The 27,054-nt window shown below is 42.4% G+C and overlaps 1 protein-coding gene across 1 annotated transcript; it reads right to left on the bottom strand.

Moving 5' to 3' along the window:
* Positions 1-240: 240 nt before the first annotated feature.
* On the bottom strand, positions 241-19,026 carry klb (klotho beta; the record flags this gene model as incomplete). Its single annotated transcript, XM_079839356.1, has 5 exons — positions 241-686; positions 6,928-8,014; positions 10,473-10,729; positions 15,425-15,938; positions 18,325-19,026. 5 exons carry the CDS (start codon positions 19,024-19,026, stop codon positions 241-243), a joined length of 3,006 nt encoding a protein of 1,001 aa, XP_079695482.1.
* Positions 19,027-27,054: the final 8,028 nt, after the last annotated feature.

Below are 27,054 nucleotides of genomic sequence, written 5' to 3'. Positions count from 1 at the left end.
TGTGTGTCCACAGATTTAGCAAATCCGCAAGCAAATGTGCACGATATGATAATTGTTCATACCGCGGTATACCATTACAACCCTACACTGAACCCTACCAGATGCAATGCGACAGACATATGAACACACTGAACAGAAACTGGAGACGTTTGATGTTAAATTATGTGTGGTGAGGTTTTGGGCGATGTTCCAGTGTGATTCTGCACATTTTCCTGTGTTTAATTGTTATATTTTGCTGGTTTAACGGCGCAAGTGCCTTGTTGTGTGTGCCGCCTTCATCATGGGGAACCTCTGCTGGACAGCGAATCTCTGCGGCCTGACGTTAATCGGCATCCTCTTCCTCATCCTCATCCTCCTCCTCCTCACCACAGAGATGATGATGAGCGCGCTGAGCATCGACACACTGACGGACACGCACGCGCAGAAGAACAGCAGCGGTTTGTTCTCTGCGATCTGCGTGCAGAGTTCACAGCTCGTCCGGTTGTCCGCCACCTGGCAGGGGAAAGGTCGGAGGTCAGCGGCGGATGGAAAGCCGCGGTGGGCGATGATGTCACGGTAAAGGCTGACGGACACTTTGGGTCGAGAGTGATGAGCGGCGGAGCTGAACAGACCAAACTGAAGGTCATGATGGTCTTGAAGCTTCCAGATATAAAACCCTCTTAGATTGACACCGTCCAACTCCCGAGCTGCTCGCAGAGAGAGAGAGAGAGAGAGAGAGAGAGAGAGAGAGAGAGAGAGAGAGAGAGAGGTTAGTACAGTTCATACTGCTATGCATCAAAGTACTAGCCTGACAAGCCAGACGCACATTAAGATGTTGGGTCTGGGAACACACCATTGGCAGGGCTCACTCCAAAGGGAAAGACCGCTGTTCGCCAGCTTCTTTGTTTACGAGTAGCACGCGGAACCATCATTATGTTAAGCCCGCCCACCGACTCTATACATGATGTGATTGGCCTGACCAGAGTTTGGTTTTTCCAGCTCGCAAGCCAACGGAGAGTTGCTAGACGCCCTGACTGCAAATTGACCGTTCGCAAAGACCCCCTTTAGTTACTATTGCTATGTCCGACAAGCCATAGAGACACGCGTCATAATCTGAAGGCCACGCCCACCAGGGGGGAAAACAATCAAACCGTCTCCATTGACTTTGTATTGCGTGAAGCGCCTCCTTGTCATTTTTGACTTATAACAAAAAACAGAACAGTGTCTAAAAGCTGCTATGTGACAAAGTGTACAGCAAACAAGCTAAACAACCCAGAACCAAAAACCCATTCGTTTTATAAGCTGTTGACCCAAAAAACGAGCGTTTAAGGACAAAAAAGTGGATACAGGCAATTGAGACAGAGCGTGACACGTTATATTACATTGAAAACTTCACCCACTGGAGGGGAACATGATCAGAGACAGGAAATATAATATATTACTGACATTTGGATATTTGACTTAACAGTGACAAAATGTTTACTGCACACATAGGCATACTGAGACACACTGAGTGTAAAGATCCCAAGATTTACCCATTCTTCAGCTGAAGCTTCACATCTTATTGCCTTTATCCACTTTTGTCTCCTTAAACGCTCGTTTTTTTTGGGTCGACAGCTTATAAAAACATATTTCTGGGTTGTTTAGCTTGTTTGCTGTACACCTTGTCACATATCAGCTTTTAGACATTGTTCTGTTTTTTGTTATAAGTCCGAAATGACAAAGAGGAAGCCTCACGCAATACAAAGTCAATGGAGAACGTTGGATTAACCCCCCCCCCCCCCCCCGGTGTGGGCGTGGCCTAAATATGCTCTGTCTCTATGGCGCTCTCACAACACACACACGTTCTCATGAAGAGAAAATTTATCACGGAACAAAGAGGACACGCCGACAGACAGGACAGAGCGAGTTACTTTTGATATGAAACAAAGTCTCAACTTTGATTTTTTTTTTTTTTTAAGAAATGTAAACAATAAATAGCGTTTAGTGTGTGGTGATCGCTGGAGCGCCTCAGTTAAAGCTGCTTGTGAACCGATCATCTCTTCCTTCTAGTTCATTGATAATCATGAAATAAACATGAATGAACTAGGGCTGCCACTAACGACTATTTTTATATCGATTAATCTATCGACTAATTTATCGATTAATCGATTAATCTATTGACTAATTTATCACAATAATTTTCAACAATTTTACTTAAAAACATTTAATTTCACTTGCACCGTTGTCCTTCAGTAGTGTACTATAAAAAAAGTGTAAATGTAAACAAGCCCTTGACAAAATTTTAAACTAAAAGAGTAAACATGTAAAAAAGGTGTAAATTTGTAAACCAACATAACAAAAAAAGAGAATATCAGCAAATACTTTTTATGTAGAATAGTGTCACAATACCAAAATTATGACTTTGATACGATACCAGACTAAAATACCTCGATACTGAATCCATACCTTGGCAAAAAACTGTAAAAGTAATTGAATAATATGACAGAACTTACTATTCATTGTTTTAGGGTTAAAAAACCCTAAAAACTCACTTGGCCGGCATGTTCCTGCCCTGCTTCACACAGAATTTTAGGTCCGGCCCTTTAAGAGCTGCACGGACCACATTCATTGTAACACCCGATTTCTCACTCGACTCTGTATACGTTCACTAAAGACATATCTGACTGCGTTTACCCGAATACTCTCCAGGACGTGCATTTTTACAGATTTTTTACCATTCAAACCCAATAAGCTGTAAAGTTGGGCATTTTAACATGAGCTCAATGAGATTCTGCTCCTTCTGGAGTCTGTCTCTAGTGGCCAGTCCATGAACTGCAGTTTAAGTCACTTCAGTATCGGCTTCAGGAGAAACTGCGGGAGGAGCCGCTTGGTCTGGATGTAAAATAAATTTATCTCAAACAAAGTGGGTTGAATCCAAAAAGCTCTAAACAAATGTTAGGATTGTTAAAGCTCCACTGTGTGATATTTTCCTCCATCTAGTGGTGAACTTGTATATGACCATCCAGTGAATATTAGTTTCTGTTCCTCTCAATTCCGATTTTGTTTTAACTCCTACGGTGGCCGATTTAGTCCAAGATTAACATGGCTTCCAGTTCCACCTCGTCCACATTAGACACGGTGCCATCGAGTGTTAAAACGCCAAAGGCGAAGCTTGAATTTACGGGTATGTCCCTCTTTGGCTAATGTACTTTCAAGATGGAGGGGCAACATGGCGACCCGCATTCGAACCCTCACCCGTATGTATTTACAATGGCATATTATAAACTTACGAGAATACTTTATTACTTGAAAGAAGAAAATATAAATTAATGAGCACATTTATTTTTGAAAGAACTAAGTGTTTTTAGCTAAGAATAAACTAAAAAAGTTACACAGTGTAGCTTTACGATGGCATCAGCTAGACCATTTAAAACAGTTAAATATAGGCTACACAAATAAAGAGTTTAGGTTTCAGCTGCGTCTGTCTCCGAGATAAAAAATCAGCAGAGATTTGATGTTTTTGATGGATCTGATGTTATTGAACTCCAGAACGGATCTTTGTTGGGTTTTAATGATCTGAACACATGCGTTCTCGGCACGTCAAACCGTGACTGCTAGTTCAACTCTTACGTTAAAGATTGTCGCTGTATAAATGAACATTTTTACTGTGCTTATCTTTTTTTATGGATACTAAAATGTTGCATACAGGACAAATGAGCCACCTTGTGTCCAAACCCATGGGCTTCGTCATAAAAGCAGTCACATGTCAGAAAACTGTCCCACTTCAGTGTGATCTTCTGATTAATATTTCATTTTATTATTATTCTGAAAATAGTACATTTCAATCTTCTCATTACTCTCTGCATTTTACAAATATCTGGGACAATAAAGATACGATATAATTTGTGATATACGTGAAACTATGTATGCAAACGACTTGAGGGCAGATTTTTTTAGTGATACAACAAAAACGTATGCAACATTTTTTTTAAGGGATTACGTCATTACGCACACCATTTTATCTGTAAAAAGCCAATTCACCCTTCGCCGCAAGTTTGATTGACAGGCGATCTGACCAATCACATCGCCGGATCTGCCGTTTTGTCCGACAAAGCAGTCAGGAGAGTTAGTAGATTAACGTCGGTGGACTAGAACTTGGAAAAACGGTGTGTACTGACGTCTTTCCGCTGTTGAAACAACATTTCTTTTAGTGTTCATTCATGTTTATTTCATGCTAATCAATGAAGTAGAAGAAAGAGATGATCGGTTGACGAGCAGCTTTAACTGAAGCGCTACAGCGATCACCACACATTAAAGAGCCACAAAACACTATTTATTGTTTAAATTTCTTTAGAAAATGACCATTTCAAAGTTGAGACTTTGTTTCATATCAGAAGTAACTTGCTCTGTCCTGTCTGTCGGCGTGTTGTCAGTGTCCACTTTGCTCCGTGATGTATTTTCTCTACATGAGAACGTGTGTGTGTGTGTGTGTGTGAGAGCGCCATGGCTTGTTGGACATAGCAACAGTAACTAAAGGGGGCGGGTCTTTGCGAACGGTCAATTGGATGGACAAAAGCTGGAGACAGCAAATCACGTAATCTTTTTTTTTAACTTTGTCGATAACAAAACAGTGGAAAAAGTGGATGGAAACTTGGCTAATGTCACAAAAGAAGTGTGTTTCTGGTTGTGAGGGAAAGATCAGCTTGTTCAGCTTCCCAAATAACCCAGAGTTAAGGGAACAGTGGATGCAGTTTGTGTTTCTGTGTGTGTGTGTGTGTGTGTGTGTGTGTGTGTGTGTGTTTGTTCTCGGTCATGAGTGGAAACCGCAGGCGGTGAGTAAAACTGCATCATGTGTGTGTTTTGTTGGCAAACACAGGCGAAGAAGAAGCAGAAACAAGCGATAGAAGCATTGCTGACGCACATGTAAAATAATGTGATCATCAACATTAAACATCATATAAATCAAAACTATCTAGTGTTCCTGAATTAATTTGATCTACTCCATCTGTGTTTGATCATCGTTCTGAATCTGATCTGGATGTAGTCTTTGACAAACACGTGATCTTTTTCAGCTTTTTGCCCAAATGTTGCTTTTTTATGAAACTTACCCACATTTAAGTGTTGATAGAAACAGAATGCATGAAACTAGAATAAAATGATTATTTTGATATATCACATGCTCAGATATTCATACAACAAAATATTCTGGGAGCCATTACATTTTTGTGAAAATGATCAAAAATGTATTTAAATAAAAATAATAGATAAAAATAATGTTTTATTTTGATATTTTAAAATGTTTTTTTCATTTTAATTCTACATTTTATGATTGTGACAAGTAGGTAAACAAACAAATAAAGTAATGTTTTTGTTTTAAAATATTTATATATATATATATATATATATATATATATATATATATATATATATATATATATATATATATATATATATATATATATATATATATATATATATATAAAATTAATTTACCATGTTATGAATTATTAGCTAGTGTTCAAGAAAAGCAGTGTGGGAAACGTGATATAACACGCAGAGCACTGTTTTTCAAATATGCACACAGGTATAAACAGGACACGCTGTTCACAGCTTAATCACGTAATCTGTCAGGCCGCGCACACACACACACACACACACACACACACTCGCTCGCATGACTGTGACTCACATCCGCACAAACACTGTAAAGAATTGGGCTCAAGGATCGTACAGTCTCCACATGATGTCCATGTGCTCACACCATATCAAAGGTCACTCATAAACAGCTCTCAGATCAGTATGACCTTTGACCCCATGAAGTCGAACCACAGAGGAAGCAGATAACGCTAGATAACACACACACACACACACACACACACACACACACACACACACACACACTGCAGCTCTAGCATTCTGCAATACGGATATTTAACCTCTGATGTTGTTATTAGATATAATAGGACATGTTTCATAACCACAGCTCATTCGTGATGTTTGCTGAGGCAAGCATTGCTATTTCTATTGCTCATACTCACAGTTATATATTTGAACACGCGTGATATTATCATGAAGACCAAAATATCAGAGACTTGTTGGTTTGGTTTAGGGAATGAGATTGTGATATTACATTTATGATTTAGTTAATATTTCAATAGTTTAATAACACATTTGCATGTTAATGGCTCTCTTTTATTTAAAAAAAAAAGTTTTGAATTTTGTTGGATTTTTTATTTTTTATTTTTTTTAAATTAATTTCACATTTTATGAATTATTAGCCGGGGTTTAAGGAATTAATTAATTATTATTATTATTATTATTTAAAAATGCTTAAGCCAAGCGAATGCTAAAAGTGGACAGTCGCTGTTGTGCTTTACAGATGCAGCCAAATGCAAAAAATAATACGAATATAAAAATAATTAAAAATAATACAAATATTAAAATAATTTAAAATAATACAAATAAAAATAATAATACAAATAAAATAACAAAATAAAATACAATAATATAGTAACATTTTAAACAAAATAATATAATGATAAAATAATATTAAAACTAAACAAAAAACATAAAAAATGTAATAAAAATAAAAATAATGTTAAATACAAAAATATTAAAAGAAAAGAAAATGAAAATAAAATATAAAAAAAATATAAAAAGAAATAAACAGAAAATACAACAATAAAATAAAAATAAATATAAAATACTATTAAAATAAGCAAAAAAATAATAAAATGAATGATAAAATAAAACAATAACAATAATGATAAAATTAAGTAATATTTTAAAAATAATACAATTAAAATAAAATAATATTAAAATAACATAAAATAAAAAATTAAGATACAAAATAATAAAATAAACCAAAAATAAAATAATTAATAATGAAAAAAATTATAAACAATAATAACAATTAAAAATGTGCTTCTGAAATGCTTAAATCATTATTATTCAGATTCAGCTCACCCTTCAGTGCCTCCTGCAGGTAGTTCCTGATATAGCGTTGTCTCAGCTGGTCATTATGGGGTGCTTGGTCATCCACCCCTGATGCTGTGATGATGATGGGCAGGCCGTCGCCATAGCGATCCTTCACCCAGCCCAGCATCCTGCGGAGCCCCCAGGGCACGAGCGCCTGTTCCTTGTGTGACAACGGCCAAGTGAAGTCAGTCATCAGCCAGCAGCCGTGGTCCTGGTTCGGCGGTTTGGCTGGGTTTGGGTCGTGAGGCGACACCAGACGTGTTGTGAAGTGATTCAGAGCCACGAAATCCAGCGTCCCTTTGAGCTCCTCCCTCTCGTCGTCGGTGAAGCCAATCAGAGCGAAAGGAGTGCTGTCACGCCCCTTAATCAGAGGGTCGAGAAAACGGCCCAGTTCGAACAACAAAAAACGCTGCTGTGCAGCTTCATGCGATTCCAAGAACGGATTGGCCGGTTCTACCCAATCAGCATGGAGCGCGAAACTAACCGCCGCCCCCTGCGTCCGCCGGAATCGCGTGTCGTAAACGTGCCAGGCTCTCGCGTGCGCCAGGAGAAGGTGGCGCGCAACCGCCCCGCTGTCCTCCATCAGCCGGTTCGGCTCATTAATGGTGATCCAAGTCGGAACCAAGCCGCCAAATTCCTGGTAACAAAACTCGGCGTACTGGACGAAAGCCTCCACAGTGCTGCCGTTCATCCAGCCGCCGTTAGCGTGCAGCGGTTCGGGCAGACCCAGCGAGGGCGACCTGAAGCTGGGATGATACAGGGTCACGACCGGCTGGACTCCTCTGCGGGCGAGCTCGCTCAGCACACACCTGTAGAACCGAACCTTCTCCGCATTCACAGACGACGGGTCGCCGCTGGGCATGAGCTGGGTCCAGTCCAGGGCGAACCGGTAGTGTGACGCCCCCGTGACCCCGAGGAGAGAGAGGTGGCGCTGGATGTATAGGAAGTCGGTGCACTGGGCCGCCCGGGTGTGAAGCACGATGCCCGTGACGGGTCTGAGAGCGCTGTCCCCGGAGTAGTTCCAGCGGTACAGGTGCGGATCGGTGAACTGCGGCGAGAACGGACGCAGGTGAACCTGGGAGAACACAGCGGGAAATCAATACCAAGCGCTCACCAACAGTGTTGGGGGTAACGCATTACAAGTAACTTGAGTTACGTAATAATATTACTTTTTCCAAGTAACTAGTAAAGTAACGCATTACTTTTCCAATTTACAACAAAATATCTGAGTTACTTTTTCACATTAATTTGACTGACAGCTCTCCTGCCCCCATGTTGAGAATAATAAGTACAGAGGCGTTGTGTGTAAACATGAGGGTTATTGTATATGTACGTATATATATCTTTGATCGCACCAGTATTTTGACCTTATTCGCCGGAAGTTATGGCGCTGGGAATACTAGATGACATTCGTCTGATAAGAGGTAAAAAAATAACATAGCCAGTGTTGGGGGTAACGCATTACAAGTAACTTGAGTTACGTAATAATATTACTTTTTCCAAGTAACTAGTAAAGTAACGCATTACTTTTCAAATTTACAACAAAATATTGGAGTTACTTTTTCACATTAATTTGACTGACAGCTCTCCTGCCCCCATGCTGAGAAAAATAAGTGCAGAGGCGTTGTGTGTAAACATGATGCTTATTGTAGTTCCAGACTAAATGTGAGTATTTATTTATCTAATTTGCACAATAAAGATTCTGTACTCCTCAAAATTAGGGCTGCATGATTTGGGGAAAATATCTAGTTGCGATTATTCTGGTTAAAATTGTGATTGCGATTTAAAATGCCATTATTATTATTTATTAATTTTTACAAATGAAAAGTGTGTATATAACATTTTGTGTTTATATATTAAGGTGACTAATAATAATAATTATGATTATTATTATTGCTAAATAAAAATAAGAAATATTACACTAACATTCATTATTAAAAAATGTAAATAGCGTGGACCATCACACATCACACAGTGGAAACGTGTACTGTGGGCAGATGAATCAGTATTTTAGGTATTTTTTGGGAGGAATGGACGCTGTGTGCTCCGGACCAAAGAAGAAAAGGATCATCCAGACTGTTACCAGCAACAAGTCCAAAAGCCAGGGTCTGTCATGGTATGGGGTTGTGTCAGTGCCCTTGGCAAAGGTAACTTGCACTTCTGTGAAGGCACCATTAATGCTGAAAAGTACAAAGAGATTTTGGAGCATAATATGCTGCCTTCAAGAAGACATCTTTTCCAGGGACGTCCATGCATATTTCAACAAGACAATGCAAAACCACATTCTGCACACATTACAAAGTCCTGGCTGCGGAGGAAGAGGGTTCGGGTACTTGACTGGCCTGCCTCAGTCCCGACCTGTCTCCAATAGAGAATGTGTGGCGCATTTTGAAGTGCAAAATGCGACAACGAAGACCCCGAACTGTTGCCCACCTTAAGACTTGTTTGCAGGAAGAATGGGACAAAATTACACCTGAAACACTTCATCACTTGGTGTCTTCAGTCCCTAAACGTCTTTTAAGTGTTGTGAAAAGGAATGGCAACATTACAAAGTGGTAAATACTTTACTGTCCCAACTTTTTTTTAAATGTGTTGCAGGTCTGAATGACAGGAAAGGATGCATAATTACAAATGACATGAAGTTGACCAGACAAAACATGAAATATTTTTTGTTCATATTGTCTGCAATGAAATACAAGTCAAAGTAAATTTAGAAATCACTTCTTTTTTTTTTTATTCGCGTTTTCCATACTGTCCCAACTTTTCCTGATTTGGGGTTGTAGTTTGTGAAGATGTTTGACACATGTTGCTCAAACTCACAGTGCTTTCAGACGGAGCAGCGTTTACTGATCACAGAGCCGCTCTTCACGCTGGGCATTTATTTATTTCATTAAAATCGCAGCCTTTGCGCTTTCATAAATCGCACATAAGCCAAATTGCGATTGCGGTTCGATTTCGATTAATCGTGCAGCCCTACTCAAAATGATTAAAATCAGTCAAATGCAACATCAGAGTACTATGCAAACCTCCAATAATTAAATGTTAAATAAAACAACTATTTTTATGCATAATCTACCTTTATATTTAATTTGCCAATGTCTTGCTGCTGACCGTTGATGATGAAAATGACTAGATTTTTTGTTTTTATTGGTAACTTTTTTCTCCTGCCTCCTATTCTACCATTATCCAGAAAGGCAGCAGAGCTGCGCCCTCTACTGTTCATGCGTCAATTTGCATTTTTACCTCAGCCTGGGGCTTATTATTTCAATTTTGGTATGAAGAGGTCTTTACCGTTGCACAAAAATATAACTTTTTTTGTTATTTAAAAAACAACAAAAACAAGCCCAGCCCAGGTGAGAAAAAGTAACGCAAAAGTAATGTAATGCATTACTTTACTTAAAAAGTACCTAAGTAACTCAATTACTTACTTTTTAAGGGAGTAACGCAATATTGTAATGCATTACTTTTCAAATTAACTTTCCCCAACACTGCTCACCAATAAAGAGATGTCGAATGTTTGAATGTGAAGTCACCTGTAGCACTGATTCTGACACACCGAACTGGAAGTCGCAGGGGAACCGGCCCTCGATGCGGTCGTCAGGGAAGCCGTTGTCCCGCACCAGCCGTCTGTAGAAGAGTGCGCTGGTCTTCGGGATCCTGCGGCGTTCGGGTTGACTGAAGTCGATGTAGAACAATCCCCTCCGGATGCTGTATCCGTCATTCCATTCAAAACCGTCCACCAGACTCCAGGCCGTGTATCCAAACACACTCACTCCATCTACGGAAACGGCTGAGACCACACAGACGCAAAGATACTGGTTTTTATCTTACAGTGCTGAGTGCAAACATACATAGGGGTGGGAGAAAAGGTCGATGCATCGCGATTCGTTATCCAACGATTCAGAATCGTTCGTATGCTGGTGAATTGGCTTCGTTTAAAGGGGTGGTTGCATGCGATTTCACTTTTTTAACTTTAGTTAGTGAGTAATGTTGCTGCTTGAGCATAAACAGTATCTGTAAAGTTACAGCTCTGAAAGTTCAATGCAAACGGAGATTTGCGGAAGCCTACAAAAACGGCCGGTTTGGACTACAACAAGCTTCTTCCCGGGTTGGTGACATCATAAACACCTGCTATTAACATAAACACTGCTCCCGCGAACACGCAACAAAGTGTGCGAGGCCACGTCGCAGTCATTACGAAAGAGAGAGAGATGTTGCAGAACTACAAACTACATTTGGCCATCTAACCAATCTAAGACCATTGCGTTTTTCAGAGGGATGGGCTTCACAGAACGCAAACGAGCCGTTCAAAGGACAGTGGAGACAGCGGTGTGGAATAAAGGGAAAATATAAGAAAAATATGGCGTATAAAAGTATTAAGACATGTTATACTGCGCCCCATAAACACAACTAAGCCTAGAAAAAAAAAAAGGAACCACCCCTTTAAGATAAAATGGAAAAACTAGGACCTGCTCAGGGGCGTTGCACCCGTGGGGACACTTTTCTCGGTGAGAGGGTTCAACACCCGCACGTTTTATGCAGTTTTTCCGCAGTTTTGCGCAAACGCCTTACAGCAGTCGCTCTGGCCGTTCTGTGTCTGTGCTCGCTGCAGCTGCCTCCCCATTTCAAAAATGTATTTTGCCTATTAAATGCAAAGTTTTTAATTTCAAAAGCATTTCTAAATTAAAGGACAACTCCAGTGAAAAATGAACCTAGGGGTAAATAACACATGGTTACCAAGTAGATCGTTCTCTGGGATGCGTTTTCATGAAAATCGAATGTAAAGAGTTTTATCTCTAAAAACAGATTCGCTTTGAGAACCGAAGCATTGAGAACTTTGTAATTGTACAAACAGTTTAATAAGAAGATACTTTATACAGACAGGAGCCATCTTGGAAAACAGTCTCGACAAGTCGAGCCACGAACGCTGTGCTAAGTGAGCTGGTCGATAGGAATTATCGCAGCTTAGCACAGCGTTCGTGGCTCGACTCGTCAAGACTGTTTTCCAAGATGGCTCCTGTCTGTATGCGCGTAATGTACTGTCTTTATAAAGTATCTTCTTATTAAACTGTTTGTACACTTACACAGTTCTCAATGCTTCGGTTTGCATGTAGGGACCCTCATTATGCTCCCGTGTTAGTGTGAGGCTATTTTGAGCCTTGTTAGTGGTATTAACTAGCGATTTAATTTGACTTATTCTATGCCCCATATACTAGCGTTATAAGCTAATCTGTTTTTAGAGATAAAACTCTTTACATTCGATTTTCATGAAAACGCATCCCAGAGAATGATCTACTCGGTAACCATGTGTTAATTACCCCTAGGTTCATTTTCCACCGGAGTTGTCCTTTAATTTCATATTTCCAACAAACGAAATTCTGAGCCAAAATAACTTAGTGGTGCTCAAGTAGGCTATACGGCGCTTTCCTTGCCATTAATGCTTAATAACACTCCTATGTCGCTGATACGGTGGCCGGGACATAAACCTACCAACATCCGTGGCATAATTTTTGTAATGACTTATGGAATATTGCTGAACTACTGCACAATGTTTCAAATGAATGGAAAATTCTGAACAAAGGCTTCGTTTTGGCGAGTGATTGGTTAAATGTCTCTAACATGACTGTTGCAGCTCGGCAGGTTTTCTCATGTGAGATGTTATGCACACACACTGAATTTGGCTTCTCAGCGAGCGCTAAAGTTGTTTTTCTTCTGCATTAGCCGAAGTTTTAAAGATTTTTTTTTGTGGCTCTAACCAAAGTAAACTTTTTTTTGCTTTAAAGACATTTTTTGTTCAAATGTTCTAAAGAAACTGAAAAATTGTCACACTTAGTTGTAAATTGAGAACGTCTCGGTTACGTATGTAACCCTCATTCCCTGAGGAGGGAACGGAGACGTTCGTCAGTGACTGACGAATGTGGGTTTCGCCTAGAATCCAATCACCTTCGAGGAATTTAACAGCGTCCAATGACAGTCTCACTGAAGCCAGGCTCCCCGAAACTGCACCAGCGGGGTCAATCGGACCACAGGCGTACCCGGTGTGGGGCAGCGATGCAGTGTTACCGGCCCGGACAAGGGAGGCTGTTGGGCGTCCCGGTGTGGGGGCACGGTTAACGGCTGCGTCATGACAGAGGAGACCAGGGAAGGACGCACGTTACACTTGGGTCTGCTCTGCCAGGGGGCTGGCGACAGAGAGGGATGCGAGTGGCGGGACCCGTGGGTGGCGCGCACTGTCATCACCGGTCTCTGCTGGCTCAGGGATGGGAGTGTTAATTCTTTCTTTGACCAACATAGGGTGCTGCTGACCCGGGGGCCATTAGCTGAACAAAGGATTCTCCCCCGGCCCTCCACCGGGGGAAGGAGTGGTCCTGCTACCATCTAGATCTCCTGGAAAGAATTTCCCATCCCTGAGCCGTCCGTCTCAGGAGCGCCGCTTGGCCTGCCGTTTAGCGGGGCGCGGGGCGACCTGAGCGGACTGGGACGCCTTCCTACGGCTTCCTCCACGACCCAGCCCGGGTGGAGCCTTAGGAGGGCGTCCTCGGCGGCGAGCAGGCTGAGGCGACTGTGCCGGCGGCGGGGTGGAGGCAGCAGCTGGCCGCCAGGGCAGTATGTGTCTGATTGCCTCAGTCTGCTTCTGGGCGGTTGAAAACTGTTGGGCGAAGTTTTCAACCGCTCCGCCGAAGAGGCCAGCCTGGGATATGGGGGCATCGAGGAAACGTGTTCGCTCGGTGTCCCGCATATCGGCCAGGTTAAGCCACTAATGTCGCTCCTGGACCACATTTGTGGACATCACTTGACCCAGGGAGCTTACATGGACTTACATAGTGATGGCGATTTCAAAACAAGGCATCATGAAGCTTCGATGCGTTATGAATCAGCGAGTCGATTCAGCGGTTTTAATCGCCAAATTTCAGCAGTTTGGCGGTTTGACACGTGATCCGAATCATCATTTGACTCACTGATTCATTACGCTTTGAAGCTTCATGATGCCTTGTTTTGAAATCGTCATCACTATGCAAGTCATTATTTAGGGTTTTTTTGCGCACAAAAACTATTGTCGCCGATTCATAAAGTTATTTTAGAACCACTGTAGTTCAGAGCCTTTCAGAGCATCAGATTTACACAAAAATATCTTCATTTCTGTTCCGAAGATGAACGGAGGTCTGACGGGTGTCGAACGACATGAGGGTAAGTAATTAATGACAGAATTTTCATTTTTGGGTGAACTAACCCTTTAATAAAATAAAATTATTGAAAGAAATCTTCGTAATCATTTTTAATATGGCAATACTGTCAAACAGATATTCTAACTAAAAAAAAAACACATATTAGCTCCAATTTTGGTTCAAATGTAAAGTTCATCTATTTGCACAGCAGGATAATTAGTTACCAAAAAAGTATGTTAAGAATCGTTTTGGGAATCGGATCGTTACTCCCAGAATCGGATCGAATCGTTAAGTGCCTTAAGAATCCCACCCCTACACATACATCTGTCGTTTAATCATAAACCAGCGTGTTATGGAGATGTATTGAGATCCGTTTATTAATTTACATCTTTCAAAACGCTCTAGGCATCATAAAACACTTAGACAACATTTATGAACCAATGATTAGTGATCCAGAAAACATGCACTGAAATATTTCTTCACAGAAATAAAATGTATTTATTTATATTGAAAAATATTAAATAAATATGATTTATTCATTTAAAGCATTTAAAAAAATGGTGTGTTTATTAAAAATATAAATATTTCATTATAAATAAAAAATACTATGAATACAATTATTTATAAAAAAATTATTTATTAACAATAAATGTATTAATGCATAAATAGTTTACTTACTATAAATAATAAATAAAATGTAAAAACAATTAATGTAAAACATACATATTTAGAAACTGTATACTTTTCATCTGTTTATAAAAAATAAATAACTATTTATTTATTATAAATAAATACATTTTACTTACTATAAATACATTTATTTATAAAATACATAAATTAATGAATAAATAAAATGTATGCATTTATAAAAAAATAAATATATTCATAAATATTATTTATTTAATAAAAATAAATTTAACTATAAAAAAATGTGTATTTATAATTTATGTATTTATTATAAATAATTGTATTAATACATAAATTGTTTATTTTGTATAAATAAATAAATTAATAAATTTAAATAATTTAAAAATGACATTAAAAATAAACGTATAAACAAATAAATGAGTTTTATGTAAAATAAATAAATACGTTTTTTGCAAATCCAAAATGAATTTTGAAAATTTCACATGAGAGGCATTTGAGATGCATATTAATAGCAGGTGTGAGAACACACACACACACACACACACACACACACACACACACACACACACACACACACACACACACACACACACACACACACACACACACACACACACACACACACACACACACACACACACACACACACACACACACACACACACACACACCTTGCATGACTTGTATGATGAACTTCTTCATCATATAAATGGCCACAGTGTCCTCTACTCCGACAGAAGCGACAGAGAACCATCCGCTCTCAGCCACCAGCACCTGCGGATCCCAGTACGTCTGCTGAACCCAGACCAGAACTTTCCTCAAGTCCAGCGCCACCATCTGCCCGAACCGGGCCAGTCCTCGGGCCACCCTCAGGGTCTCCGGCCCAAAGGCCAAAGAGAAGAAGTCTGCGGTTCCCTTCACATAGAGCCTTTGCTCTGCAGTGAACTCTGGGATCACACCTCGGTTCGAGGCCTTCAGGGACTCTGGGTAATCTCCACTTCCAAATATGGGCTCTGCAAACCAGCCAATCACAGCCTCCATGGACTTCTGACAGAGCGTCACATTGGCTAGCGTGGCGTGGCCGTGAAGAGGCTCCACCCAATGAGAGCCGAGGGTGATGGACACTTGCCCGCCCTGATGAGGTCTGAAGTGTGTGTGGTAGACGTGCCACGCTTTAGCATGCGCCTGTGGACACACAAGAGCAAAGCGTCAGAGAGAAGCGGAGACGCCTCATCTCTTCATCAGATCTAACACACTTTCATTTTGTAGAGCAAGAAATTAAATGCTACAGAAATAAAATGCATCATTTATCTGAAGGCAGATAACGCATGAAAAATGTCTATTCTTGTAATGTATTGTGAAAATTGTGTGCGTGAGTGTGTGTGTGAGAGAGTGAATGAGTGTGTGTGTGTGTGAGTGAGTGAGGGTGTGCGTGTAAGAGAGTGAATGAGTGAGTGTGTGTGTGTGAGTGAGTGAGGGTGTGCGTGAGAGAGAGTGAATGAGTGTGTGTGTGTGTGTGTGTGTGTGAGTGTGTGCGTGAGAGAGAGTGAATGAGTGGGCATGTTTTTGTGAAATATCAGGACACAAATGTGTATAATGTCATGGGTATTACAAAAAGAGGTGAAATATGAGGACGTTCCCCATGTCCTCACTTTTCAAAATGCTTATAAATCACAGAATGAGGTTTTTTTCATAGAAAGTGAACTGTACAGTCTCCTGTGAGGGGTAGGTTTAGGGGCAGGGGCAGTGTGTGTGTGTGTGTGTGTGTGTGTGTGTGTGTGTGTGTGTGTGTGTGTGTGTGTGTGTGTGTGTGTGAGAGAGTGTGTGTGTGTGTGTGTGTGTGTGTGAGGGGTAGGTTTAGGGGCAGGGGCAGTGTAAGGGGATAGAAAATACGGTTTGTACGGTATAAAAACCATTACGCCTATGGAATGTCCTCACATTTCACAAAAACAAACATGTGTGTGTGTGTGTGTGTGTGTGTGTGTGTGTGTGTGTGTGTGTGTGATGGGTAGGGGTAGTGTAGGGGGAGAGAATGTACAGTTTGTACAGTGAAAAACCATTACGCCTATGGCATGTCCTCACTTATACAGTAAAACAACCCTGTGTGTGTGTGTGTGTGTGTGTGTGTGTGTGTGTGTGTGTGTGTGTGTGTGTGTGTGTGTGTGTGTGTGTGTGTGTGTGTGTGTGTGTGTGAGTGTGTGTGTGTGTGTGTGTGTGTGAGGGGTAGGTTTAGGGGCAGGGGCAGTGTAAGGGGATAGAAAATACGGTTTGTACGGTATAAAAACCATTACGCCTATGGAATGTCCTCACATTTCACAAAAACAAACGTGTGTGTGTGTGTGTGTGTGTGCGTGAGTGTGTGTGTGTGCATGAGAGTGTGTGTGTGGACCTGCTTTGAGACTTTTGACAAGGAAATCGGACTTTCATTAAATATCATAAATATCCGAGAAAACAATGCATGGCCTCTGTCGGCTTTAAATAAATAAAATAGTATATTCATGCATAAAAACTGCATTTAAATATCTCTCTCACATCTGTGGCCACTAAAGGCTCATAAACATCTCGTGACACACACTCCCTCAGACGGTGTGTGTGTGTGTGAAGCTCTCAGTCATATTAACTGAGGTGAAAAATGAGCCCGACCTCTGACCTCTGAGCCCAAACTCACCCATGGCCATGTTTACACACATAAAATGGTATATCAAATGATTCTGTATCTTTCATAACACTGAGAATCATCTTTATACAAAGTTTTGATTAAAAAAAGAAAAAAAAAAGCTTGAAGCATAAAAATTGTTTGGTGAATGACAAAAAAAATCCCATTGTTTGTCTATTCATGTCTTTTAAATTTCTCAATAAAGGGGTTCTGGTGTCCTCCACAGAGCAGAAGATAACATAGGGGAACGTTTTTTTATGCTCCAAACAATAAAAAAAAATAATCACAAAACCTTTTTTGGTAAATTACTTGTAAATAAATAAGCATTACTAGATTATTATTACCAGGGGCGCCGCTAGCAATTTTGGGCCCTATGAAAGAATATGATGTTGGGGCCATACCGCACCAATCTAGCTATCCAAAATCTTTGTCTGCAATTTAGTAATACTGACCAATAAGCTCCGCTTGCTCAACCCAGAATGCCCCAATTGGCTGATGAAAAATTGATTCAAATTTTGATACAATTTATACAACATTTACTTTAAAGAAAGGCTTTCTACAAAACAAAACTTAATGAAGTTGTCAAAATAATGTCTGACTCATTCCCACTCTCCTGGCATTGCGCATCTTATGATGTGTCCTTTCTCACTCATGCTGTTCACTTTTCATAATCAACATAGATGACGACATATTTGTAACTCTTTGTTAGATTATTCATTTATAATTTCTATTACATTACTACTAGTACTATTACTACTAATAAAACCAATCTCTGGGGGCCCCAAAACTGCGGGGGCCCTTAGAATCGTCCTAACAGCGGCGCCCCTGATTATTACTACTTTACTAGAGCACCCTCAGTGATTTGATTCTGGAACCGGGCCTGACCCGACCTCTGACCTCTGAGCCCAAACTCACCCTGATGAGGTTGTGTGCAGCGATGAAGGGGTCGGCCGGGTCTCCGATGACCCCTGGAGCGTGGGCCCCCGTCCCGTACCCCTGCACAGCCAGTAGGAAAGGGTTGTGCATCGTGAGCCAGAAGCGAACTTCCCCCCCGAACGTCCGGAAGCAGAACGCGGCGTAATCGGCAAACACGTCCACCATGCTCTGGTTCAGCCAGCCTCCGGATCGCTCCTGCAGGACCTGCGGCAAATCCCAGTGGAACAGCGTCACCACGGGCTCCACCTGACGCTCCTTTAGCCTGCGGATCAAACGCCGGTAATGCTCCACTCCGGCCAGGTTGGGATTCGCCGTCGGATCGCCATCCGGGAAAAGACGCGGCCAGGAGAGAGAAAAGGCGTAGAGCTTCACACCCAAATACTGAACCGCTTTCAAATCCTCTTCCCACTGCGCATAACTGTCGCTCGCCGTGTCGTCAGTGCGGGAATGATGGGTAAACCGGTCCCACACGGACTCGCCCTTCCCATCCGCATCCCAGGAGCCTTCCGTGGGGAACGCAGAGGTCCCGACCCCCCAGAGGAACCCGCTGGGAAACGTCCCGGTCTGCAGATCCGTCTCGTTGAGCGGCTGCAGCCACAGTTTTGAGGCTTTTCCCAGCAGGACACACTCTGTCCTGGCCCATAGAAGCACTGGGATTAAAGTGAGAGACACGCGCAGCATCCTGGGAAAACTATCGGAGCAAAAATACTGCTTGAAAAGCAAAGCAAAGCATCATTGATGAAAGGAAAGGGGAAGCTCATAGCGATCCAGGCGCGCACATACACACTGAAGATCTGTGAGTGCAGGAAGACGGAACGCCGATCAATGATTAACATGAACTCTGATCCTCTCATGACTTACTGAGAAACAGAGGGAGAGAGGGAGAGAGAGAGGGAGGGAGGCGGAGGATGGATGGAGTGAAGCACAGAGAATGAAGGATGTTTTACCTGCTGTAAATTTAATCAGGCTTTTACTGAAACGGACACTGACGGGTGTTTCTGCAAACTCTGAAACACACTTTTCATCCATTTAATTTTTCTACAAACAATAAGTGTGTGTGTGTGTGTGTGTGTGTGTGTGTGTGTGTGTGTGTGTGTGTGTGTGTGTGTGTGTGTGTGGCCATGTTTTTCTGAAATATCAGGACACAAATGTGTATAATGACATGGGTATGACATGGGTATTACAAAAAGAGGGTGAAATATGAGGACGTTCCCCATGTCCTCACTTTTCAAAATGCTTATAAATCACAGAATGAGGTTTTTTCACAGAAAGTGAACTGCACAGTCTCCTGTGAGGGCTAGGTTTAGGGGCAGGGGCAGTGTGTGTGTGTGTGTGTGTGTGTGTGCGTGTGTGTGTGTGTGCGAGTGTCTGAGAGTGTGTGTGACTGTGTATGTGTGTCTGAGTGTGTGTGTCTGTGAGTCTGAGTGTGTGTGTCTGAGTGTCTGTGCAAGTCAGTGTGTCTGAGTGTGTGTGTCTGAGTGTGTGTGCAAGTCAGTGTGTCTGAGTGTGTGTGTCTGTGTGAGTCTGAGTGTATCTGTGTCTGAGTGTGTGTGTGTGTCTGTGTGAGTCTGAGTGTATTTGTGTCTGAGTGTGTATGTCTGTGTGTGTCTGAGTGTATTTGTGTCTGAGTGTGTATGTCTGTGAGTGTCTGAATACGTGTGTCTGTGGAAAAAATGACTAAATGTAAAAATGTAAATGTCTGTGTGTGTGTGTGTGTGTGTGTGTGTCTGCGTGTGTGTGTGTGTGTGTGTGTCTGAGTGTGTGTGTGTGTGTGTGTGTGTGTGTGTGTGTGTGTGTGTGTCTGCGTGTGTGTGTGTGTGTGTGTGATATTTACCTTTATTTGTCGTTGTTTTCTTCACTCATCTCAGACTCTTCATTAATCAAGACTAAACACGTTTATTAAAAGGGAAATTGTTAGTAATAACGGAAACAGACATACTTTTAGAAAATAATGACAGGAATCCATTTCAAACAATAAATATTGAAATAGCTAGATTATTAGTTACTCAATGTTAATATTATTATAGAATCAAATATGTAATTTTATGATGATTTTTTCATATCTAAGATTGAAAATATAGGTAAAACATTCAAACTAGCATTTGAAAATAAATCCAAAACTATATGACCTTGCAATGTTAGTTTTGCTACAAATATTGGACATAAAGGTGCATGTGTTTAAAACACACCTCGTTATGAGCACGAGATGTTTGCTCAGCATAACTCAATCTCTCCATGCCTGTCACTTCTGAAGAAGCGCTTCAATATCCCGCTAAAGACGTTACGCTGCTGTTTCACGTCATGTACCGACAACATCAGGCCGGAAGACAAACAAACACTGCAATGAAGGCGACAATAAACCTTTGCTTTACATGCAGGGTTGAAGATCAAACTCAATCACAGTCAATGGCAGTTTCGGGACAGGCGACTCTAGTTTTATGAGGGCAGAACAGCCTCGCCGGAGCATGTGATTGAGTTTGGAGACACAATCTGATGCCCAAAGGAACGCTTGATTAGATCAGGTGACTGATAATACAGGATGCTGAACAGATCAGCTTGATCAGTGGAAAACAACACAGCAACACAAACACAGAAAACACACAGTGAACTGATTTCTCTGTTAAAGCCAGCATCCCAACTGTCATAATACGAAGCAGAACACGGGTCGTAGTCTTCATTCAAGAGAGCTTTTATTGGACTAAAGCACGGAGAGCATACTCAGTCCATAACGCCCCCCCAGTGGTTAGCCTACCCCAACTACGGTAGCTTCACATGGACAAAAGACAATCTCACAACATCTCCCCCTTTTGGAAATTAAAAAAAATAACCCGATCCCAAACATTTGTATTTTGAAATAATTAAATCTTAAATTTCTTAACAATGTAACAAACAAATGCAACACTTTGTTATCAAATAACATCTTCCTTTGTGTTGTTTTTCTTTTTCTTTTTTCTCTTCACATTAAAGAGTCTCAGAACGGTGCAGGACGTCACAGGGGTAGACTGCCCTCAGTCCTGAAAGGGGTTATTCTGCCCTTTTGAACATCGTCAGTCCCGTAACCTAAGAGGCACTTTTATCTCACGGCCCCTGGAAGTTCTTCTCACCGGAGTAGATGGTGGAAGGGGAGACCCTGAGGAAGGTCCTGGATAATGTGGGCTGGAGGTAATGTGAGTGAAACCATACCTCTGTTTGAAATCTCGGAACTCTGCTGATGTGAACTGTGTCCCGTTGTCACTGACCAGTTCTTGCAGGATGCCCAACCTCAAAAAAATGTGTTTGAGCTTGTTAATTCCGTCCTTCGGATGAGACGTTAAAACCAAGGTCCTGACTCTCTGTGGTCATTAAAAATCCCAGGATGTCCTTCGATAAAGAGTAGGGGTGTAACCCCGGCATCCTGGCCAAATTTGCCCATTGGCCCCTCTCCATCATGGCCTCCTAATCATCCCCATATACAGATTGGCTTCATCACTCTGTCTCCTCTCCACCAATCAGCTGGTGTGTGGTGGGCGTTCTGGCGCAATATGGCTGCCGTCGCATCATCCAGGTGGAGCTGCACATTGGTGGTGGTTGAGGAGATTCCCCCTTCTATATGTAAAGCGCTTTGAGTGCCTAGAAAAGCGCTATATAAATGTAACTAATTAATTATAATTATTATTATAACAACCTGCTTGCTGGTAATAGTGGTGAGGGAAGCAATCTCAATGTCCCTAGAGAAGAAATCGACAGCGACAAGAAAAGTCTTACCCTCTAACTCAAACAGGTCAACAGCAATCCTTTGCCATGGGCTACTGGGCAGGGGAGTGGTTACCAGTGGTTCACGTCTTTGTGTAGGTTTGTGCTCTCTGCAAAAGTCACATAATTTCACCTTATTTGTGATCTGTACTCCAATGTCTGGTCACCAAACTGTCAACTTGGCTCGCTCCCGACACTTGGTGAGGCCCGGGTGACCTTCGTGTAGTTGGTCCAGAGCTCTGAGTACTGCTGGAACCACTATACGGTCGTGGTACAGGACCAGACTGTCCGACTCTGATAAGTGACTTCAGTATCCACGCAATGGCGAGCCCTTCGCCATTTTGCGGGGCCACCCTTTTCTGATGAATGTGATCCCTTTTTGAAGCTCAGCATCGCTTTGTGTGACTCTGCGAATTTCCTCAAGCTTGGGTTACTTGATTGGTTTGCTAGCCACCATAGTGTTCACATATGCCTTTACTTGCGTTTCTGTTTCAGGCACGTAACTGTCTTTCAGTGGATGTCTGGAGAGTGTATCTGCGACTATTAGCTGCTTACTGGGAACATGTTCAGCAGTGACGTTGAATCGCATGAGGCGCATAAGCAGTCTCTGACATCGTAGTGGCGTTTTGTCCATATCGTATGAGTTAACCTCTTAACCGGATTGAGGACGCATTCGTCCTTAAGCTTTATTTGTTTAAATTAGCTCAAATGACTGTCAGATGTAAGTAATTACCTTGACAAACTATACATCATTTAAAAGATCTAAGAGTCAAGCTTCCATTTTTTACCTGTTTTATTCTCAAAGTCTTATAGTGACAGTAATTTGTTAATATGTGTCAGGAGTTATGAATATGAAAACCGCGTCGGTACCGTTTGATTGTAATATGAGCCTCAGCTGATCTCATTCATAAAAAAACTCCTCTATTCTCGTCACGAAGACTTGCGACAAATCAACATCCCTCAGGGCTTTTAGTTCAAAAGTGTGCAGATGAGTAGAAATATTGATAGATTCTCATATGTCTGTGTCAAATTTCTAAACAGAGAAGTATTTTTATTCAATACTTCCTCAAAATGCACAGATGTAGCCTAATCATGAGCGATGGAGACTCTTATGTGTTGTTTTCAATTCATACTGGCAGCCGGAGGGCGCTCTGAGCACATGTAGTCCATATATGATACACACAGATGAAGAAGATACCATGTGCCATAATAGAAGTCCATAATAAAAGCTTCCTGAGATCGCTAAAAATGCAAATAGAGACATTTGAAGACAATAAACACACAATCGCGACGATGTATGGTTTGTCTGTGTTCTTTATGCCATGTTGGGTGTATTCATAATGGATTATATTTATAATGCAATGCAATTCGACATAGCTTTTATCAATATGCAGAATATTGTAAAATGATATATTTTCTGTCTGATTTTTTGATCCGAAGCCAAATGAGACCACAGAAGGTTATTTAAAACATCCCACTTGTGATATAAAGTAATTTTGGAGAAAAAACATGGTTTTAATCTTTATTGTATTTTGATTGTGTGCTAAGCTAACATGCTAGCTAGCCAATGCACCTGCCACCTGGGCAAATACGTTATTTTTATTAATAATTTTGACTAGACTGAAATGAAAAACCAACTTAAATGTTTCTATTGTCAACAATGGCATTTAAGGCACTTTAGAAGGTGAAGTGAGAAGTTTGATCTTAAATGAGGTTTGAATAGAACAGTTTGAATAGAGAGTCATCAGTGATTACAATGAAGACAAAAGAATAAGATAATAAGAGCCATAACCTGGCCAGAGCTTTCAAATGACGCCATACTTATGATTTTAGTGCAAAGGATTCATTAACTGTAACGGTTTTAGTCTGATTATGCCATTTCTTAGGATTTTTCAAAAGCGGGGGTGCAGGCTAACAGGTTAATTAATGTCACCAGTGGCTTGTGGTCAGTTTGTAAATGGACCCGGCCCATACCTTGAATGTAGCGGGCGAAACGTTCACAAGCCCAGACAGATGCCAGACACTCCTTTTCGATCTGCAAATACCTCTTCTCCGCATCGGTGAGTGTGCGCGAGCAAAAGGCAACGGGCCGCAACTCTCCATCATGGTCTTGCAACAGGGCAGCGCCCAAACCATAGCTGCTGGCATCGGCACTGACCACTGTTGATTTGTTAGGCCCATAATAACAAAGGGCTGGTGCAGCCAAGAGCATCGCTTTTGCTTTGTTAAATGCTTGCTCCTGAGGCTCACCCCAAGTCCACGCCGTCTCTTTCTTGAGCAGGTTTGTAAGTGGATGCAATACTGTAGATAGGCCTGGCAGGAATTTTCCAACATACGTCTGAGCGATAGATTCCACTTTGCTCTCATCAGGCTTCACACCATCAGCGCTAATAATGTGTCCAAAGAACTGCAGTTCAGACTTCCCAAAGTGACACTTAGCTCTGTTGAGCTTGAGACCGGACGCCTTAACCGGACGCCTTAACCGTCCGCAACACGCGTCGAGATGGCGATCGTGCTCCTCTTTTGTAGATCCGTAAACCAGGATATCATCCATCACAATGACAGTCCCTTCCAGGCCTTTGAGCAAGTCGGTCATCAGCCGCTGGAAAATCTCAGGCGCTGATGTAATGCCAAATGGCAGACGTTTGAAACAAAACAGGCCCATTGGGGTAATAAAGGTTGTCAGTCTTTGGCAGCTGGGGTCCAATGGAATTTGCCAGAACCCGCTAGAGGCATCCAAAGTGGAGAAAAACTTGGCTCCTACCAGCTTAGGTGTTATGTCATCCAGTGTGAGTAAAATATAACGTTTGCGTTTCACTCCCTTGTTCAAGCGTTTCAAATCCACACACACTCTCCACACACATCCTTGTTGCGTTTTGGAGCGGGCACCATTGGGGCACACCAGTCTGTCGGTTCTGTAACTTCCTCAATGATCCCAAGGCTCAGCATACGATTTAGCTCTTTCTCCACTTTTGGAAGGAGCGGAAACGGAACTCTGCGTGGTGTGTTGATGCTGTATGGGACTCAGTCAGCTCAATCTTAACAGGCTCACAGTTCAGTAGCCCTATTTCCCCGAACACATCGCTTGTTAAGTCACTAGTGATAGTGTTGACTCTTACTACCAGCCCCATGCGCTTTGCCACTGCCTTGCCCAACAAGTTACTAACATACTGTCCTTTTATGACTGTAATCCAGTATGGGTATTTCTGTCCTTTATATATAGTGGTGGCAAGGAACTTACCCACGCATCGGACTTCCCCGCCTGGGCTGTACACTGTTGGCCTGGACTTGCTAAGTTTAGTTTTTTCCCGTCGTTTTCTGAAAGTCTCTTCAGTCATAACGGTGGTATCAGCACCTGTGTCGATTTTAAAATCCACCGGACTGCCATTCACTAGTAGCTCTACATTCCAGTCGGTATCCAGGTTTGACTCCTTAATGATGTTTGGCTTTGACTTTGTAGTTGCTCTCAGGAATAGTTCTCCAAAAAAAATGAATCCTCATCTGAATCCATAACAGCCTCTGCTCTGACTTCCTTCAGCATTTTGGATTTACACATGGCCTCGAAATGTTCGATTTTATTGCACCTTTTGTTACGGGCTGGACAGCTTTCCTTTTGATCATGCATTCTGTTGCATCTCTGACAGTTCAGTTTGTTATCACTGTATCTCTGTCCTTGTCCCTGCCGTGGTTTATCATAGCTCCTCCTTGTACCATTGTACTGTTTCTGTCTCACCTCATTCACTGTAGTTTCCACACGCTCTGCACTTTGTTGTTTCACTTGTTCACTTTGCAGTGCAAGCTGGATGGCTCTCTCCATCGCCAGTCCCCTCACCAGCCTGCTCCGCAACAAGCCCAAGTCTCTGTCCTGGACCCCATCCGCCACCCAAGCCTTCCAGACCCTAAAGGACACCTTCACGACAGCTCCCCTCCTGGTCCATCCTGATCCTGAGCTTCCCTTTGTCGTGGAGGTGGACGCCTCTACCACCGGGGTGGGTGGGGTCCTTTCTCAGCAGCAGGGGAACCCCAGCCGTCTCCATCCATGTGCCTTCTTCTCCCGCAAGCTCAGCCCGGCGGAGGTTAACTATGACATCGGCAACCGAGAGCTCCTTGCCATCAAGCTCGCACTGGAGGAGTGGAGGCACTGGCTAGAGGGCTCCAAACATCCGTTCCTGGTCCTGACTGACCATAAGAACCTGGGGTATCTCCGAGAGGCAAGACGACTCAACCCCCGACAGGCTCGCTGGGCACTCTTCTTCACGAGGTTCGACTTCCACATTTCCTACTGGCCAGGGGCCAAGAACATCAAGGCGGATGCCCTTTCCCGCATCCACGGCCCAGAGGAACGTTCCGAGGAAGAAGAGGAACCCATTCTCCCCACGAAGCTCTTCCTCAGTCCCATCACATGGTCAGAAGAGACCCTGCCCTCTACCAATGCCTCCACCAACGTGCCGCCGGGCTGTCCTCCGGGCTTGCAATACATCACTCGAGCACAACGCATCCCTCTGATTCACTCCTCACATACATCACTGGGCACTGGTCACCCTGGGGTCAATGAAACCCTCTCGCTGCTACGCCAGCGCTTCTGGTGGCCACACATGCCAGCTGATGTCAGAAGGTACGTGAGGGGATGCCGGGAATGCGCCATGGCCAAAAGCCCTCGACACCTGCCAGCTGGGAAACTCCTGCCTCTGCCCGTTCCCAACCGTCCGTGGTCACACCTAGGGGTGGATTTCATCACAGACCTGCCCAATTCAGAGAACTGTACCTGTATCCTCGTAGTGGTCGATCGCTTCTCGAAGTCCTGCCGGCTGCTCCCACTACGAGGACTTCCCACAGCCCTAGAGACCGCGGGAGCCATGTTTAACCACGTCTTCCGGTATTATGGCATTCCCAAAGATATTGTATCTGACAGAGGTCCTCAATTCATTTCTAAGGTATGGAAGGCCTTCTTTGCACTCCTAGGTGTGACCGTCAGCC

The sequence above is a fragment of the Gobio gobio genome (assembly GCF_949357685.1).
Source record: "Gobio gobio genome assembly, chromosome: 16".
Classification (NCBI taxonomy): domain Eukaryota; kingdom Metazoa; phylum Chordata; class Actinopteri; order Cypriniformes; family Gobionidae; genus Gobio; species Gobio gobio.
The sequence above is the reverse complement of the archived record's forward strand: the minus strand, read 5'-3'. Positions and strand labels throughout refer to the sequence as shown.